The 19897-nt window shown below is 40.1% G+C and overlaps 1 protein-coding gene across 6 annotated transcripts in view; it reads left to right on the forward strand.

Moving 5' to 3' along the window:
* The first annotated feature begins 264 nt into the window (after positions 1 to 264).
* LOC127355860 (trinucleotide repeat-containing gene 6A protein) overlaps positions 265 to 19897 on the forward strand; it is a 40890-nt gene continuing 21257 nt past the window's right edge. For 3 of the 6 annotated variants that reach the window (XM_051387110.1, XM_051387112.1, XM_051387113.1), the window contains exons 1-5: positions 265 to 579; positions 2124 to 2175; positions 11296 to 11394; positions 18064 to 18384; positions 19244 to 19291. In XM_051387110.1, coding sequence (XP_051243070.1) covers positions 19246 to 19291 — 46 coding nt within the window. In that variant the 5' untranslated portion in view covers positions 265 to 579; positions 2124 to 2175; positions 11296 to 11394; positions 18064 to 18384; positions 19244 to 19245. The remainder of the gene's footprint in view (positions 580 to 2123; positions 2176 to 11295; positions 11395 to 18063; positions 18385 to 19243; positions 19292 to 19897) is intronic. The other 3 variants (XM_051387111.1, XM_051387114.1, XM_051387115.1) reach the window with 3 other exon arrangements.

Here is a 19897-nt window from a genome sequence, read left to right on the forward strand (position 1 = left end):
GACCTAGATGGGCAGATAAATATATGAATATTTTTCTTCTGGTTTGTGGTATTTATCTTTGTAACACATGATGACATTTTTAAAATAATCTATGGGATACTTCGATTTAAAATACATAGCCTACATAAATACAGTAACTCTGGGGTTTGTTTGTAGGTCTTGTGCGTGTGGTACCGTTGCAACATTTGTCATGGGTTTATTAATCTGAAGGGACTGAGCTGTTTACCTCGAACAACTTTTACATGCTTGGCTTCACAAGCTTTCACTCGCCTCTCGATGCCATTTATGTACGTTTGCCTGTGTTTGGTTTTCTCAGTCAGAGGAAGTGGTGAACGTGTTTCCTGCCTTGTCTCCCCCCTCCAGAAACACACACACACAGTCATAGCTGAAGTGAATGCGGAGAGAGAGGAGGGGAAAGCAGAGCTCAAGCGAAAGAAGGTTAGCCAGCAGCGAGTTAAGAAAATGGCGATCATGCAGGACGGATGCCTCCCCTCGTAGATGCTGCAAACGCGTTGAAAATTATTTTAGCCTTACAGCCGGCTTTCCTTTCCACTCTGTTGCACTTTATACTTCAATGAGGTAAGGTTGGTTTTACTGTGTTTTGGACCAGATGGTCGTGTCTTTTCGTCGAGCTAATGTACACACAGAGGGACGGGAGAGGGGAGAGGGGAGACCGGGGACTGGTGTAGATAAGTTGGAACAGCCGCTGTTGTTTAGTTAGCCGTGACTGAGCTAAGCTAGCTAGCTAGCTAGCCTCTTGGTTGAGCTAACAGTGAGGGCGGCTGGGTTGCAATGCAGTGAACGTAAAAAGGAAAAAAAAAACAACAAACCGACTTGTGTTGGCCTGCAGATGACTGAACATTTCAAGGCGCGTTTGACAGGCAAACATTTGCTATTTGTGGACAAGTTAACCTTGTGCTAACGCTAACTAGTACGAGCGCTGGTTAACCTTAGCTCACCGACTCTGCGCACGTATCTGTCAAAAGAGCACATTAAGCATTTCGGTAGATATTCTTGTGTCTAGATGTTTGTTTATCGGCAGCTGATCGTTGTTTGAGTCCATGTACCGCTGCGTGTATTAAAAACATCACAATCGACACATTTGAAATAAGACCGGGTAAGTTAACTAACGTTAGCCTCTTAGCTAGCGTTAGCAACCGTTGCTAATCTGACGACGTAGGTTGCTCGGCGGTGACTCCGACTGACTGCTCGGCTTTTTTGCTTTGACTTGCATAGAGGACATCGCTGTTTAAATGTCCTTTTTAAATGCATTGAATTTAGTGGTGAAACGTAATACCAATGCACATTTGGCGGTGTAACGTGAATTGAAGCTGCAGCGTTATGGTGGGAGTGTGTAACACCCTCTGTCGGCAGAAAGACAGAGCAGCTGGTGAGTTCAACACCAGACCTCCGCTATGCTGGTTTTGCAGTCGTATTCGCTTAACTTTTTTTTGCACCGGCCCGACGACGCTGCAAACACTGCTAAGCCACATAATAATTTAATTGCACCGACTGTAATTAGATGCCCCGTTAAGGCCACTGTGGGCCTTAGCTCGCGCTGGAAAAATACCAGGCTCGAGAGAAGCCATGTTGGTTAAGCTGTAAGTCAGGCAACAGCTGAGATAATGGCCGATCAGGACCTGAGCTGTAACTCTGACCTACACACACTCTCTCTCTCCCACTTTCTGTGCCTTTATCTGTCATTCTCAGACACACACGTACTCTGTTCGCCTTGCAGAGCCTCAGCTTTACGGGGCCATGATCGTGCATTGCCCTGTTATGCAGGCCAACCTGCAATTCCACATTGACTAATTGACATACTTTTCACACTGCAATTCTCACTGTTGCTTCGTGAATGCTTGCCCTTGCTTAGATTTTGTGGGTGAGATGCATGTCTTGTAACCTGTGCACTATCAATAATTAATTTGAGCCTAGAAAAGGAGATATGTTAACCATTTCAGGCATAGCAACCCTTTTGCACGTAATTTTTACAAGCTGTTTTATCGCTGTAAACCAATAAAGCTGTGTAACACCCACAGGCTGGATATCTTTTATTTGAAATTGATGTTTGTTTAGGTAAATGATTTCTGAGAGATTAACCTTATCTCTTCTTTGTCTTTCAGAGATTTGGAATTGGAAGCTGTTGCCACCAAAGAAGCTGAAGCATCTTAACAGGTGAGTGTGTCCCTAGAAATAAACACCCAGTTGTGCATTTTAAGAGCATGTGTACCAGTTTATGTCACCTTTCCAACCACTTCTCTTTAGATAATAGCACAACCTGTGTGTGGTGGGCTACTAAAGGGGTGTGTGTGTGTGTGTGTGTGTGTCAGGGGGACGGGATGGGCAGCTGCTGCTTATGCAAGCACATGCAGTTCCGTTTGAATTGAATTGGAGGGTCTGGGTTGGTCTAGGCTGCATTGTGCTGAGTAAGCTTTGCTGTTTTAAAATCGCTAAATGAGAAGCCAGGGTCCTGATGTTTTGTGTGTGGAGAGGTGTTTGTGCAGCTCATTGTGTTGGTCTACATGCTGGCACACAATAGAGCCATGAACCACAACTAGTTCGTCAACCCTGCTCCAAGGGCGGCATTTAATCTGTACTCTGTTTTTAGATCCCTAAATCTGTTTATGAATCTTATCATGCTCAGTTTCCTGAATTGAGTTTCTTTTTTGTTTTGATTGTGTGTAATTATAGCAAACCAGTGCATCAACCCTCCTCCCTCTCATCTCCAAAAGTGTCTGTTGTTGTCAGGGGGATGTTGTTCAAACAAGAGATTTAAGATGTAAAAACTGTTTTTATTGCCGGTTTAGTGCCGTTTCTGTAAAGTATTTTTTGTGTTTAGTCATTGGAACATTATATGCAGCTAATGTCTTAGTACGGTATTTTATTATGCTAGTTTGTTTAGGGTTGGTTGCTAAGGCCAGTCGATGTTTCACATTTTCCGAGCATTGGGACATATTTTGTTGCTGTGCGTATGTGGGAGTGACTGTTGCTGAAGTAATCTAAGGGGACTCTATATTAATACCCTCAGATGTATAGTAACAGGTCGTCTCCCCCCCCCCCCACACAATTTTATTGCTTCTGAGTTTCCCACACTAACATTCAAATGATTTATTGCATGGGATTCATGTTTCATTTAATCTATAAAAATCACGGTACACATTCAACTCCCAATTTAACACGGTTTAATTCTGGGTTGTGGATGTGTGTGTTTTCAAATAGCAGTAATTTCTTATTTCATACATTTAAAAACACTCTGTTTTTTGTTCCTTAAATAACACGTTTCCAACGGTACAGTGTTGCTTGAGGTAGTTTCTTTTTCAGTTCATAGCTTTTGGAAAGTGGTTTTGCTTTCATGTTTAAGTAAAAGGTCCTCTCCTAAAGTGTACAAATAGCGTTTGGTGGATGTTTCTATAAAAAACAAACCACAGTATCATAAATTTAATACATTTATAGTGTTTGTGGCACCAGCTAGGATTACATCCTTCGTGGCGGTAAAAGTGTTCAGTTTTGCATAAGCAAAACTCAACTCTGAGTCAGTTTCTAGACTCACTCACCACCCAGCATGTCGCACTCACAGAGTGAAGAGTTTATTGCTTGAGGGCCCTTTTTTTATTTTTATTTTGGATAATGACCGTGGAGAGTGACAGGAAAGGCGGGGAGATGGAGAGAAGGGATGAAATGCAGCAAGGGGCCTGGAGCCGGATTCAAACCCAGCTTGCGGTAAGGACTCAGCTTTGATATGTGGTAGGCGCTACCCGGTGAGCTATCAGGGCACCCCACTTGTTGCATTCTTAATCATAACACAATGAAAAATAATGTGTAATAATACTACAGTTGTTGTGATTATGAGTTATTTCCTTTGCCGCTGTGTGCTGTCTAGCTTCACTTTCACTTTTGGTTGTCTGGTCTCATTCTCCAGATTACTGTTGTCTACATGTTTTCATTCTTGTCTACACATATCTGTCTAAAAGAGTTTTGACAAGGGGTTTATGACGTGGTGAAGCTGTAGTGTGGACTCTTTGCTGAAATGGCCAACTTGACGTCCTATTTGGAATTTAATACAACAATGCTATAAAATTAATATGGTGTTAAAACATTGCTACATTGGTTGGGGATCAGGTAGTTAAACATTGCCCCTAAAAGCCAGTAAAGCCACACCTGCAGATGGTCATGAGACTGGAACAAGCAAGGAGCAGAAATGTTTTTATGATGTTGCTGACATACATAGGCTCAGCTCAGACAGTTTTAGGTGAGCATTAGGGCTGGGCGATATGGCTGAAAAATGTATCACAATATAAGCATTTCATATCAGTCGATATCGATAACTAATCCAACAAAATGTTCAATGTATTTTGTAAATAAAAAAATTAGTGTACACCTGATGTAGAACTAACATCTTTGACATGTAACAAACAGTAATATGTCAGTATCAAACCAGCATAAAATTATAAAAATAACTCAATACCAACTCAACATGGTTTCACTGCAAGGAAAACTGTTTCATGTAAAGCTTAGGAATAGCCGTCTTGGAAAAGTGCTTTCGGCCTGGTAGAATGTAACGGGGGGTCAAGCACGTGAATAAGATTCTTGTACCCAGACTTCTCAACTGTGCTGAGCGGGAGCATGTCCTTCGCTAAGTGATACGCCACTGCATCCGTTATTTCTTTATATCGCTTTGTTTTGTCGTATGGCACTGCTGCCGTGTACCTCTCGATGGTGGTTTGTTGCCGCTTGTGTGTTGTTCCACTTGTACCGGCAGATGTCGGTGGCTGTGGCTCTTTGAGGCTGCTGTACTCCAGCGGATGAGAGCGGCTGAGGTGATAAAATAAATTTGTCGTGTTGCCAGACGTGGCAGGGACGATGACCTTGCAAACATCGGTCTGGCTCTTGTCTGACTTAAAATAACCAAACTGGTGACGTGACCTTTCCTTTTTTATCTACAATTTCCTCTCGCGCTGTCGCACTAATATTCTCCTTTCACTCCACGCCGTTCTTTTGTTGTTGTTGTTGTTGTTGTTGTTGTTGTTGTTGTTGTTGTTGATGATGATGCCACCAACCTGGCTAAGCTGGGCCGTGATAGGTCGAGAGGCTAAATCCCTTCCTCTGCCTACGTCCCCCAGAATGACTTGCGGTTCTGGCTCAGGGTTTTCCTCCTATTTTTCTCTAACGGAGAATCTAACAAGTGAAATTATCGAACGTATTTTCTATTGATATTGATCACGTGTCTATCGCGATAGATATCGTTTTATCGCCCAGCCCTAGTGAGCATGTTGTTTATCTGTGTGGATGGGTTGATGCTTTCTATGGCAGGGTTAGGGTATAACTGACATTGTGAGCTGTTAGAAGTTGTGTGTTGTTTATTTCCACAAAACTACAATTTCATTTCTATCCCTGGTATAATGGTTTTGAATTTCAGCAAAATGTCCACATTTTAAGTCATGAACTGTTGTAAGAGCAGGATATTTCTATGCTCAGTGCAATCACAGGTTGTTTAGTGTCACATGCCCACCCACGGCAAAAAATGGCAAAATCTTTTTCACTTTTCTAAACATAGTTGGCATAATGGCTAATAACAACGGATGTCCTATTTTTGTAAACTGTAAATGGCCCACTTGTAGTTGTATATCTTTAATAAACTGTATGCAATTTACAAGAGAGGAAACATTATTTTTTTTCTTGAATTCACTTATTTAATTCACTGTTTATAAAAACAGATAAACTTGAATCTGCAAAACTCTGTGCTATAAAAAATACTTTAATTCACAAATTGCCCCACCGTTCTTTGCCAGCAGCAAAACTGGATAGCTTTTTTTCAGCCAGAAATAACATCTGGCCTTTCTTAAGTTACCATGACCTGAAATGAACTGGCCTGATTTCGACTGCTGTTGAAACGACAGGTTTAATGCAGCTAGACAGGAAATGTCACATCTTGCAACGGCGGCCTCACAAAGCCTTCGCTCTTGGGCTGTTCGTTATGAGGAGATACTCGTTGTTGTTCACTAATTAAGTGATGGCTTTCCTGAATGGAGCCTCTGTGAGAACATGTTAATGCAAATGATGTAGTGTTGTACATGCAAATTAGCCACGCGACTACCCTCTGGCTTTTGTTCTATGGGGACAAATTAAGCGTAAGTCTATGTTTGTGGACGCTCATGTCTATCCGTTCATGTTTGGGTGTATGTCTGGGGTGTTTGTCTGTAAACCTCTACTTCCACAAGGCTAGAAATGCGATCAATACTCCGTCTCCTATCAATTTGAAAGTCCTCGCTGGATTGACTGCATGACTCACCTCTGGGAATGAAAAACACTCCTACAGGGTCTTAGGATGCAAAAGTCTAAAGCTTCAGATTTTTGATCTCTTCCTCCTCAGAAACCCAAATATAGTTTGATTATTTTTAAGTCTTACAGCTTTATTTGACAGCAGGCAGAAACGGGTTCAAAGAAAAGCCAAGTGGGTGGCAGCAAAATCTATGCTACATTGTGGATCTTTTAAAGGGTGGCGTGGAAGTAGCTTTAGAAAGAATGTAGCACATACTCCTAAAGTTAATAGAGGATGAGGGAAACGAGTTCAGAGAAATTCACTTTGTTTACCAGGACATATAGACGACCCAAAGTGTTGATAAACTGTTATCATGTACACCTCTGTGCAGGCAAATAAAAGGCACATTTACGGTACTCATTGGCCTCTAATCTATTTGTGCTACAGAGTTGTACATAAAATCACCAGTGACCTTTTTACAACTATTTTCCTCATCTTTCATCAGTCTGCTCTTTATCCCTCTCAGCCATCACTCTGTCTGGGAGATGGAAAAACCACAAAGTATGCGCTTGATAGTTGAATCAGCTGTCCAGATTGTTATTTTATCCTCTTGAAACACAACAAAGACCATATTTAGAGATTAGATATTTTTAGAAAGCGATTCCTATTTGTCAGTCTGGTGATTTGTATGTTGCAGTGAAAATGGCTGCCCTTTTCTCTTGAGAGGATGTTGTAAAATAAGGCAATGCAATAAAAGTAGTTTAAAGCGTATTTTGTCGATCATATAACATTACATTTTGTCTATGGCAAAGTCCAATCCAGTCTAGAGCAGCAACTAACGATTTGATTAATCATTGATTAATATGCTTGACTATTTTCTCTATTAATAGGTTTGTCTATAAAATTTGTAAAACTTTTTAAAAAGATGCAAAATCACATTCTGCAAAGTTAGATATTCAAATTGTTCCTTTTGATCTACCAACATCTTTAATTCGCTGGGATATAAAAGAGAGAAACAAATTGCTCACATTTAATTAGGCTGATACCAGAAAATGTTTGTTTTATTTATTTTATTTTTGATAAAGTGATTAATTGATCATGGAAAAACTCACTTGCTTGTTTGTGAGCTACATGTTTCATGTTTCTAATTTACCTGGTGTTGATGCATTATTTCACATTGACTGGATGGATTAGGTGAATCCCTTCTTGGCAACACAGACAGAAATCCATTATCTGAATATCAATTCACAACTTCAATTTTATTCACAACAGAACATTATAGCGGTCAGAATAGTGTATAGTCTAGATAGTGTTTTTCATAAGTACCTGTTCTCAATCAGGCAAGAGGGAAGGAGAGTTACATGGCTGGCCTGATTTTATCATGGTTGTACATTAACAATCTCAATAAAGAACAATAACAGAAAACATGTGATCAGCACATGTGCTTGTATCTCTCAGGTGGCCTGGATAAGAGAGGGCGTCTTGCTGATGTAATTCATAATTACTCAGGTACTGAAATAAATGATACCAAGGTAATTGCTTTTAGTTAAAGTTATTATTTGAGTGAGCTGCCACTGCAGGGACAGCACACCTGTGATGGGTTATAGTTTTTCTACCCTCCTGAACTCTGACGCACACAGACACATACCCAACCTACTGCCATGACCTTTAAAGGTGATTAAGGTGAGTACCCACTAGGTCATCCATCCAGAAAATGCTTTGGTGTGAGGGTTGCTTCAGGCACCAGTAAAAAAAATTTATACGATCCACCAAATTCAGTTTGCCTGATCACAGTGCTTTATAATACCATGAGACAGGATATGCAACTCTGGAAAGTCTGCAGTTATTTTCTCACCAGTATAGTTGGCATAAGTGTGCTCCACAAGTTACTCTACTTCCTATGTGAACTATTAATCGATTTGTTTACTGGAAGTTAATTGCCAGCTGTCACAGTAATCAAATAATCCTTGAAATGTCAAACATTTATCTCTCAAATGTAAGGATTTTGGTTTTTGTATTGACTAAATGATTAATTGATCAACAGATTAATCTGTAATGAAGATTTGGTTATTTGCTGCACTAAAATTAAAACTAGAACAATGGCAGGTGATAAAATGGTTTCATAGTATTGTATTTTTAATTTTTTTTACATAAAAAATACATAATTATTTAAAAAAAAAAAAACTCATACAGTTCTGCTTTAATAGTTTTTAATGCAGGTTAGGGTCTTGGATTGCGTTTGGGTTTTCCATCTGGCACTAGAAAAGGAAAAAAACAAACAATAAAACATATTTGCAACAGCAACTTTGTTGTTGTCTTCTTACACCCCTGTTGTGACTGCCTTGTTCTTTATCCTTTCCTTTTGCTTTTAGTGACTCGCGGTGCCCCCTCCCCTCTGTCAGCTGTAGCTGTCGGGGGATGGGCAATTGTCGGCCCATTCATAAACAGATGCTGTCCATGGTGTGTATGTGTGCACTCCAGGAGGGCCCCACCATGCTCTGCTGTTGTTGTTGTTGAACCCAGAACCATCTGCTGAAGCACTTGATGGTTGGGAAGGAGTTGAGGAAGGGGGGGGGGAGAGAGTGTGGGAACAGAGGGAGGTTGTGACTAAAGGTGGTAGCAAAAAAAGGATTAAAGTGTGCATTTACAGTTTTATTATAACAGATTCTGGCAAACCGCTGATCTCATCTGTCATTTAAACATGAATAGTTCAGGGGCATTTAAGCCCCCCTGTGAAGCACCTGAACATTTCTTACTCCGGTGACTTTTGATGATGGTGTCAAACAGCTATGCACGGCACTAAGCTATTTGTCAGATTGCTGTCACTGCTATTCTACGGACAGCTTCAGACTTCAGCCTCTCAGAGTCAGCACACTCTAATATATCTACTGAAACACTAACTTCCAGCCTGTTTATAAAGATGCTCAAGGAGTTTTTCTCTCATAAAGATGTCCTATAAATGTACAGCTCAGTGCTGTTCATAAGATCTGTGGGTTGTTACTGGGACAATGTACATTGATCAACGGTTTCCCCCTGGTTTCATGATAAATCCCTTCGATTTAACGTTAATGAGTCGATGCGTTCTAAAAGGGATGGCTCTTCCTGTTTCACAATAATTAAGCACAGCTGTTAAATACAATGGAAAATATATTTTGTGAAGTCTTGGTTATGGAAAATTATTGGTGTTGCATCCTTTGTTACCAACATACTAAACATTTTATTGATGAATCTTTTATCGGCATCTTGTTACAATTAGAGGAACAACATTTCTGTTCGCCACTGTGCAATTATCAAACAGAATTTGACGAATGATTACACATTTAATGTTATAGCCACGGTGCCGGTCTGAGTTGTTTCAGCATCTCTGTGTGCCTGTCTGTTTATAGCTAAGGTAAGTGCTGTTCTGTAATCCCATTATCGGATTAGACTGCAGCCTGCAGCTTTCTCCTGCGGGCTAAATGGCACACCCACTGGGTCCAGTGCAGTTGAACTAATGGTGCTATCCATTTGTCTCGTAAACCCCAAGTCCGAGTTGGAAAGTGTAAATCTCGCAGCTCTCTCGCGACATTTAAGCCGTCCAGCTTTGGGGTACCTCATAGTACACCGAGCTAAACGGGGGGGCACGTACGACCCGCAGAACAAAGATGGCAGCGCCCATATTAAGATGTATTTTCTTTGTATTTGTACTACGTTGGTCGTTTTAATGTCGATTTTCAATGCTCCTACACACTTGTTTCGGTGCTGCTTTAGTCCGGTCACCAATTTATGCATTGCAGGGTGTTGCTGTGCTTGCAATACAAGTAAAGTTTTGTTTTCGAGCTGGTTTGCTAAATAGACTAATGTAGCTAACAATAACACTAGCCTGCCACTGCCCCTGGTGGCTCGAGAGAAACGCCACAGCACTTGAAATAGGCGAAAATGGCAAAATATTATTGAAATTTAAGACTTGCAATAACGGAATTACTTGAAATGTTAGTGTTTCTGTAGAAAAACATTATTTCACATTGAGCTTGTTTAGATGAGCCACAAACAATAACAACACAGCTGCTGCACCGGTGGCGTCCATGTTCTTTCTGACTCGTAATGCCCAAAGACCAATGGAATGCTATAAGTGGTACAAGCCAGGCAATTACGTCACGTTCTCGCGGCAGAGCAACTCGTGCGGGGGATTTACGAGACAAATGGATAGCACCATTAACCCTAACACTCAGAGGGAGAAGCCACAGTCTCATTACAAACCAAAAGGACAATAACAGGAAGACCTTATTTGTGTTCGAGAACCAAAAAGAGTGATGTTCTAATCAGCAAAAAATTGTTAAAATGTTTGCATGTTGTCATCAGGCAATATAAACTGGTGTAACACTGTTAGTATCAGTATAGTATTCAGTATAAGCAACGAGTAATGTGAAAAATCGTAGCGTGACCAAAGCATAGCACCAAAGAAACGGATTATATAAGGGCTGCAACCAGTTACTTTCATTACAGGTTAGTTTTTTATATATATAATTTTTTTATTTAATCAATTGTTTTGGTCTTTAAAAAAAGTGTAAACATTCCCATAGTCAAAGCTGACATCTTGTAGTTGTTTTCTCCGACCAGCAGAGAAAACAAGAAAATTCTCACATTAGAGAACCTGGCAATTTGAAGTTTTCACCATTTTATAAATTACTTAAATGATTGCTTTCTAAAATGGATTCCACTTTTTTTGGAACAGTACATGTTTCTGTGATTAAAATCATCTCCTACTAATGAACATCAGTTACAAAAACACAAGTTTGTATTGTCCTTATAAGTACATTATGGAGTTTACAGGAAGATGCCTAACTAGTGACGGTTTGTGGATTTGTTCGTACAACATGAATGATATCACTTGCTCAGTGCTATGATTTTTCAGTTGTGTGTTACTCTTATCCTTTGTTTGGATTACTACTAGCTTCTACCCAAACACTAGTCGGTGAAGCTGCGTATGCAACACACAGTGTTGTTATTGTGCCACATAAAACAGTAAAGTAATAGTATTCTCCTGTTTTCTGCAGGGAACATACCCACAGAGGGAAGAACAGTGGATGGAAGAGAGAGAGAGACGGAGAGTGTGACGAGGAAGGAGGATAAGAAGATACAGGTCTGGTCAAAAGGTGAGAGAAGATGTCATTGCTTCCGTATTGTCAGGAGCTGAAGGTTCAAACAAGAACTGCAGTGGCTCATTTTGGTAATTTTATTTACAATTTGTTTAATTGAAGTCATTAATTTCAGCTATGAAGCCTTCATAAGTTTTAATATATTAGAAATGTTTATTTTTCCAAAATGTTTTGCTCCTTGCTCGGTCTCTGTGCTATCACTGTTTGTTTGTCCCTGTTGTGCAGTGTGCTTTGCTCTTATGACAGCTCTGGTGTACTTTGCCATGTGACGTAGTAGCGTTTTCCATTTGAATTGCAGTTACAGTTTCCATTGAGTCCTGTTTGTACGAGCGTACTACTGTTACAGCTGAAACTACTGTCATGGCTAGTTGTAGGCAGGAAGTCTGATAGCGTCTATCTGTGACCTTGACTGTGTCTTTATGTTTCAGTTGCTCTCTCTGTCTCTCGCTCTTGTTTTCACTCCTCTCCAACACCGTTCTGCTATGTCTCTAGTCTTTTCCTCTTTCTATATTGTAAGATTTGGTGATGTGTTCCAGTGAAAACAGGCATGTAGTTCAGAGTTGAACTCTCTGTAGTACCAAACTGTGAACTGGCACAGCTATTAATCGTCATGGAAGCTCTTCCCTCCCCAGATAATGGTTATACAATAACAAGAGTGTAATCATTGTTCCTCTGAAAGAGTCAGTGTCTATACTTGACAGTGTCTTACTATAGCTAGAGTCTATAGGCTGTTTTGTCTTCAGTTGTCAGCAGCTCTTTAGCATGCATCAATTTTATTATCTTTTGGCCTTGAATCCAGCAGACATAAGTTTGTTTTCAAAACTACGAGAGCTGCACCAATAATTAACCTGTAATAATTGATTATTTTGAATACATTTTTAATCAAAATGCCAAAAACGTGGCTCTGAAACGTGTATTTCTCTTATATCTTAGCAAACTGAATATCTTTGGGGTTTTGAATGTTTGATATAACAAGCATTTTGAAGAATCACCTTGGATTCTGACAACTTCTGATGAGCATTTTCCACTCTTTTCAGACACGTATAATTTACTAATCAAGAAGATAATCAGCAGATGAATTAGAATTGAAAACAATCGTTGGTGGTAGTCTTATTAGGACTATGGTAAAATGTGCATAAGTACTCAGTGGTTTGAGTGTATCTCATGATTTATACTCCTAAGCAGCTTAATTGTGTTGCGTATAATCAGTGATTAAAAACATGTAAACACATACTGATGAGCTAATTCACAGTATAAAACAAAGCATGCTCAACTCCCAGAAGAGAAACTCACTGCTTCACTCAGACCAACACTCCGTTAGACTAATTTTAACCCTTTAGGCGCCAGGTTTTATTTTTAAAAATACTAGATTTTGACATCTAAATTTCAGAAGGCTCTGGCTTGAAAGTGGTTTGAAATAGACAAAGTGTGAATGAGACAAATATTGAGAATGACCTAAAGTTTATCTAGGGAGTACATTTTCCCATCTAATTTGCATATTATGACGTCATATGGCGGCGGCAATATTGGATTATGTAATTTCCGTGAAATACCTGATATTTTGAAAGAGTTGAACTTATTTCGTCAGATTCACCCCCCTCCATCCATTTATGTTGTCCACATATCAAATGAACAGGGAAAAAGTAAATTGTAAGCCAACAGTCGTAAAATGATTTAAAAAAAAAAAAAAATTTTACCCACTCTCTTTTTTTTTACCCAGGACTCTTTTTCTTTTCTTTTTATTCTCTTCTTCTTCATTATTATTATTATTATTGTTAGATGATGATGATGATGATGATAATAATAATAATAATAATAATAATAATAATAATAATAATAATAATAATAATAATAATAATAATAATAATAACAACAGTAGGCGTCTTTTAGCTGCAGAGTCCTCATCTGTGCTCATCTATCCAGATAAAAGTTTGTAGTATTTGTAGAGTGTGGAACCTCTCATTGCAAGGCACAGTACAGAGATGATATGAACAATATTGAGACCCCACCACATAGCCTAACAAATGGACAGGCACACTGCTGCGTCGCATGGCTGCGCCACTGCCGCGTCAACTTTTTGTTGATCATTGTTTATTTCGTCTCAATAACTCCTAAATCCAGCAATACTGTTTCAGCATAAATAGTGCCGTGGCACACTATTTCGGGTTTCTCACCCAACAGTTTGGATGAGACTTCCTCGAACATTTTGCATTGAAGCATGACGTATTTCTGAGCTAAGGTCTAAGTACGGGATGTCTGCCAACTAGTTGAGGGGAGTATGAACGAGATATAACGCTCTATTGGGAGAAAACAGCTGTTTGATTCAGCGTCCTGTCGCAATTTTGCGACTTTGGTGCTTAAAGGGTTAAACTATCTGTATAGTAGATAAAGTTCCTGAGCATACCTGGTGACAACCACTACCACTCTGGGTGTGGGTGGACAGATGACTGTAAAAGCGAATGGATGACTGAATAATGGACAAACCAGCTAATGAGTCATGAGCAAAACCTGAAGCTTGTTCTTCTGCGCACATTGCCCCTGTTTTCAGTTCAGTGTGTGTGGGTGCCCCTCCAAACCCCTCCCAAAGTTGACTTGACGGCGGTGGACCTTGTGACGAATGCGCTTATCTGCTCCCCCACACACTTCTACTGCACATACAATATCATATATAGCATACGGTTCTGAAAGGAATGCGGACATGTACAGCACAGCAACACCTGCACTCAAGTAAATTTCTTAACACTTCCTCGTGCACTTCAAGCCTTTTTGTTGAGCTCACCAGAAACATCAAGCACTTGAAGCAGGAAAGACCATTAATACGGGGTTTTTGCACATTTGAAAGAGAGAGACACTGGCATGTGCTTCTTGCACTAATATCATCTTGCTGAGACAAGCCCAGAGGAGTCGGGAGTGTTTAGGAATGTTTCCATGACAACAGGGTCTTCCTAACAAGATTTCGTTTAGTGGTTAAAGAAGGTGAGCACATATTTGGAATGGGTTGCCCCAACAAGGATTACATTAAACTCAGTTTCAAAATGATCAATTAAGCAATTTACTATAAATCTATAATATTACACTGTATATGTAATGTATAGTATTTACTGTATACAGTATAAAGAGGCAGCCATGCAAGTCCAGGAATGAGGAACATATGTTTTGTCAGATATGCTTTACTTGATCTCTTATTTCGTCTGCCACATTTTCTTACAATGCAAGTGTGTGTTTAACATAAAATGGAAGGGCAGTGAGTCTCTATTTTATACCAGGACACTATATAGCCAGATCCATATCATGTTGCGTATCCATGCTTTTTATACCGGTTATACCGCCCACTCTTAAGTGCAACCATTTTTTTCATACTCAACGTAGAGGTTTGTTGCTGAGGGTCGGATTTGTTTTACTGGCATGCAAATGATGTTAAAGAATATGTCAGCTTTTGGCAATAAAGCACTATGCTTCAAATAGATTTTGCAGTTGCATAGCAACAGCAGGACACATGAAGTGTCTTTAGCTAAAAGCAATGTTCAGTTGACAGTCACTGCATATATTGTTTAAGCAGTCAAGTCAAACAGTGCACAGCTTGTAAAATGCATTATGTCCATTTGTAGGGGGCCTCCAGTAATGGTTTGGGATTACTTTCTGAACTTTTAAACAAGACGTCTAAAAACAGTATCAGCCCACCCTCTATTAAGTGGTAAAAAAAAAGATACGGCAAATACTCAGGACTAACAAATAGCTTGTATTGTCCATACAAATGTACACGTATTCATAGCAGGTTGTGTCTTTTATGACCAAACAGGCGCACACAAATAGCCTTTCACGTCTGTTCAGCTGTACCTTGGTTTAAATCCACCTCTGTTGTAGTCCTACTTTTCAGGTTAGTTTATGTAACGGGTAGAAAACGGGGCCAAAACACTTTATTGGTTAATTCTATTGATCCTTTTCCACTATTTTAGGTTTCAGCAGCAAAGGGAGTACAGATCGTATTGTGTTTATGTGCTGCTGACTTCAGGAAGTTGACCTCTTTGCTTTTATGCATGTCAGAAGCTGCAGCTGCATTCCTCTCACATCAACTTAAATGACAGGCTCGTTTGCCTCTGCCTATGTCCCTCCTTTTTCACATTCCACTTCCCTCCTCCCTCCTCCCTTCTCCCTTACCTTGGTATCATCTGTTTTCCCCTATTGTGTTCATCATATTTCTCTTTTGCTCTCCTGCTCAGCCACTCTCTGGTTGTGTCTTGTCCCTATATTCCCTCTTGCCTGCCCCCGCCCCCTCCCCCTCCCCCCCAACTCGCTCTGTCTGTCGGTAAGATGATAGCAGCAGTCAAGCTGCTGCCAACTCCAGGGGCCCTCATGAAAGCCATTCTCAGATGGAAGCAGGGAGAAAGAGGAACAAACTGTACTCTATGTACTGAGCAGCAGCAAAGAACATGCTTATACACAGAGCGATGTTTAAGTTTCCATTCATTAAATATCGCAGTGTATATTGTAATCGCTAGCTAAACAGATCAATAAACCCTGATACTTTTGAGAATTAAAAAAATTGAAAACAATCCAAAACCTAAAGGTACTGAGTTTACTATTACATAACACAAAGAAAAGAAGCAAAACCTAATCAATTAATTGACTAATCAGTTAAGCTCTTGTAGACACATACACAATATTATGTAGACGACCAATACAGACGTTTAATTTATGGAAAATTATTTCATATTAAATTGCAATACTTGTCATAAAAATCATTATTTTTCCCTGTAAATGTTCACCACCAACCAATAATGTAAAGTGTTAAATATCTTTCAACATTACTTTGATTTGCACCACCTTAAAAGGGTATGGGTTTTCCCTACATAGCTGTTTTGAATCAGATGCTTTAGGGTTGACAGAGGTCTTTCCATGTAGGAAGGTTGAGTCAAGATCCATGGAAGTAAACAACTCCCAATTGCTGGATGGGCTTGCCTTTCTGGTACCGCGGCTGCCAGAATGAGATGGTCAGTTCCACAGGCAACGCTCTACCTTTCTGCTCTGATTCTTGTTTTTCTTGGATAGTAGTGCTTCTTCTTTAAAAATACTTTTGTGCCACTTTTATTGAGAAAGTATCTTGTAATAATATCATTGTGCTGTCTGTTTTTTGATTGGTTCCAGAGGGCAGCTTAGCAGTTTCTGGCAGGCTTTATGTTTAGATGCTGGCAGTGTGCCCAGGTTTAGCTAGTGAGCTGTGAGTTAACAGAAGTGGAGTTTGGCTGCAGTTAAGCGCGTCTGGACAGTTTGTAGGGTTTCATAGGATTGGTTGCTGGTTTGTGTGCCGGAAAGAAACTTTTCCCCTGTTATGAGCTGCAGTAGTTAATCATTTTGTCTTGCTGTAACAAATTTATTCTTACTACGAACAAATGCCACTCCACATTGAATATCAAAATTCATAAAGTTTGTAAAAACATGCTCCAAATGTGCAACACATACATGCTTCATTGCATCTGCACAGTTATATATTATCCACACATGGGTTTGTTTGTTCTCTTATCATATTGGCTAGCAAACAGAGTGGTTGCTATTTGAACTGAAGGTTTATAAATAGACCTGTGTACTGCTGCAGCAGGCAGAGAGAGCTAACACACTTGCTAAGAAAAGGTCAGGAGATACGCACACGCACTTTATTTCTTGCTGTCAAATACACTGGTCCACTTTTACTGAAGGATGTCTGTGTCCTGCTCGTCTCTGTTGATTTGTGCCTTTGTCCTCCTCCTCCTATTGTTTTTACCTCCCTCTCTCACTGTCTCTTGCTGTCTTCGTCCCCTTACTACTTCTTTCTCTGCTCTTGGATAAGAGGTTTTGCTTTCCATGGTGTCCTAGGGCACTGTTGACAGATTTAAGCCTGTTGCATAACCCTAATCTAGTCTAACCCAAACACATTCATCCCCCTCAGGAAGAGAAGGTGTGTGTGTGTGGTGGTCAGTCTACCTCACACTCTTTCTTTATGCTACTTTTCTGACTAACCTAGCTAACTCACATACTTGCCTCTACCTCCAGTGTGGGGTGAGGAGAGATGGGAGTAATTAGTCTCCAACTGTAGAAAGTGAACAGAGGGAAAGGATAAGGCCTGGTTCACTGTGTCAAAATGTCTCCTAATTAATTTCCACAACATCATTTAATTGGCATCCATAGCTATACTGTGCACCTCCTCTAAAAATTTAATTGTGCATCAAGGCTTAGAAAGATTGATGTTGAGACCATAAGAACAGTGATAAGCTCTGGCTGTTTGTGTAAGGTGAGGCTGGTAGAGATTGTTCACAGTGTAGACAACATCAAGGAATCAAATTTTCTCATTTTCAGTAATACTAGACACAATCCCACTTCAAACCTCCTAGTGGCGATTGAATAAAAAAAAATGTAACTGCAATTTCTTTGGCTATTAAGTGCACAACAGTAGGCCCATTTTCAGTATCTGGGCAAGTCAAACCTTATTATAAATGACTGTGCGATGGTTTGATCATGCATGATGCATTCATCTACGGTTGCAGTGGTGCTACGAATTACAACTTGTTTTTGTGTAGGCTATATGAGGATTGGTGATGTATATTGTGATTAAGTGGTTTAAGTTATTGATAATGGGCGATATGTTTAACTAACCATCTTTCTCTCCTCTTTTGTCTCCGTCTTTCTCTACAGTGCCAGAGCATACCAAGTGAAGGCAGAGTCCTAAATCTAAACCACATCCCCCCCCTTCCCCCTCCCCACACATACACCTGTACACACACACAAACGCTCACGCATACAGTCCTCAGCAATGCCAAGGGGGCCTGATCAGCCTGCTGCCCGCTCTGACAAGCCCTGCTTCTTCACCTCAGACCCTTGAGGCTGTGTCCTCTGAGCTTTGACCTTTTGACCTCCGCTTTGTCGACCTGGGAACCAGAGGTCACCTGTTCTCCACTCAACCCGGGGACGCCCTCCTGCCCATCCAGGAGCCGCATCCACAAGCCCCACTCACAGGTAAACTATAAAAGAGAGAGCAGTGGATTACATTCAATTAGATATCTGTCTGTATCACTAGCCTACACCAACTGTCACTGTCTGCTGCTAGTAATCACATTCTTGGATAAGCAGGAAAACAATTGTACAATTACATTTAAATGACAAAAGAAATTAAAATGTGGGTGTGTTCTTGCTCATGGCTTCTGATGAGTTTCCCAAATAGAAAATATTTTGGAAAAAAGTAACCAGTTCCCAGTTTGCATTAGACTGCAATACATTTGTGGAGGATGCTCTAAATGGCATCCTAAACATGATTCACTTGTAATAAGTGAATATTGCACATTTAAAAACAATGCTTATTTTGACATGACATGAACTTTTTAAGTTTCTTGAGGTTGTCTTGTTTTTTTAGATATGTACACATTTGCTGGTTTGCTGTAAATTTATGTCACAACTGTGATATTAGGCAAAATATCATGAATTTGTTAGTGTGTAGTCATATTGTATTCAGAAACACTCTTTAAAAGGGGAACAAGTTTAGAATAAGAATAAATTCAGCTCAGACCAATCACTAAGAATTACACACACATAACTTATTACTTATTTTATACATTATAATCTGGATAACCAATTATAACTACCAACTCAAGCTCAGCAACTAGCAGGGTCTGTCCACTAATACTCTTCTACTTGCAAGCACTTCTTACTTTGAACCACTCTGACTTTAACATTCTTGTTTTCTTTTCCATTTCCTTGATTCTCATTGAATGTCCTATCTGTTCTAACTGTTTCTAGCATATCCCCACTGTTTGTTTTCTGGCTCTATCTCTAACTCCCTCTGAGTCTGTTTGACAGTCTTTCCTCTCTCTGTTTCCAGGCATGGCTCCCATTCGGGATTCCGTCAGCCACTCCCCTAATCAAACAGGTGACTACACATTGCCTTTTTCCTTCCCCGTTCTTCTGCATTTCATTCTTCCTCACATTGTCTTACTTTGGCTTTCTGCTTTGTGATTGACAGACTAGGTAGACTCAGTCTGACCTGGCCTTGACAGGTGATGCATTTTATTCATGGAAAATCAGAGAGAGAGAGAGAGAGAGAGAGAGAGAGAGAGAGATGGATGAGTGGGTGTGAGAGGGTACAAGAGGAGACTTGGCAAGCGAACACGATAAGCCCCACAGAGAGCTGGCGAACAGTTTATGTGAAAGAGAGGCTTTGAAAGTGAGACACTTTGGGTGAGAATGACCCAGAGATGGCCAACCAATCAGTCAAGAGACTCATAGTTGGTGTTTGTAGATAGCTGGTGAAGAAACCAGAAAAAGAAAATAAATAAGCAGTAGATGTTTTCATGATTGAAAGATTATGACAACTAAGTGCAACTTGTCAAAGAAAAGATGGTATTCAAATTATAAAACAATACTGAGCTGCCTCAGAGCCAATGCTGTGGGCAGGCTGCCCTCTGTATCTTAATTTATGGGTGAGGGGGGGTGTAAGGGAAATCATTTAACTTCGGGACTCCATGTATTTGCTCAC

Source organism: Dicentrarchus labrax, unplaced genomic scaffold (genome assembly GCF_905237075.1).
Source record: "Dicentrarchus labrax unplaced genomic scaffold, dlabrax2021, whole genome shotgun sequence".
NCBI classification, from domain to species: domain Eukaryota; kingdom Metazoa; phylum Chordata; class Actinopteri; family Moronidae; genus Dicentrarchus; species Dicentrarchus labrax.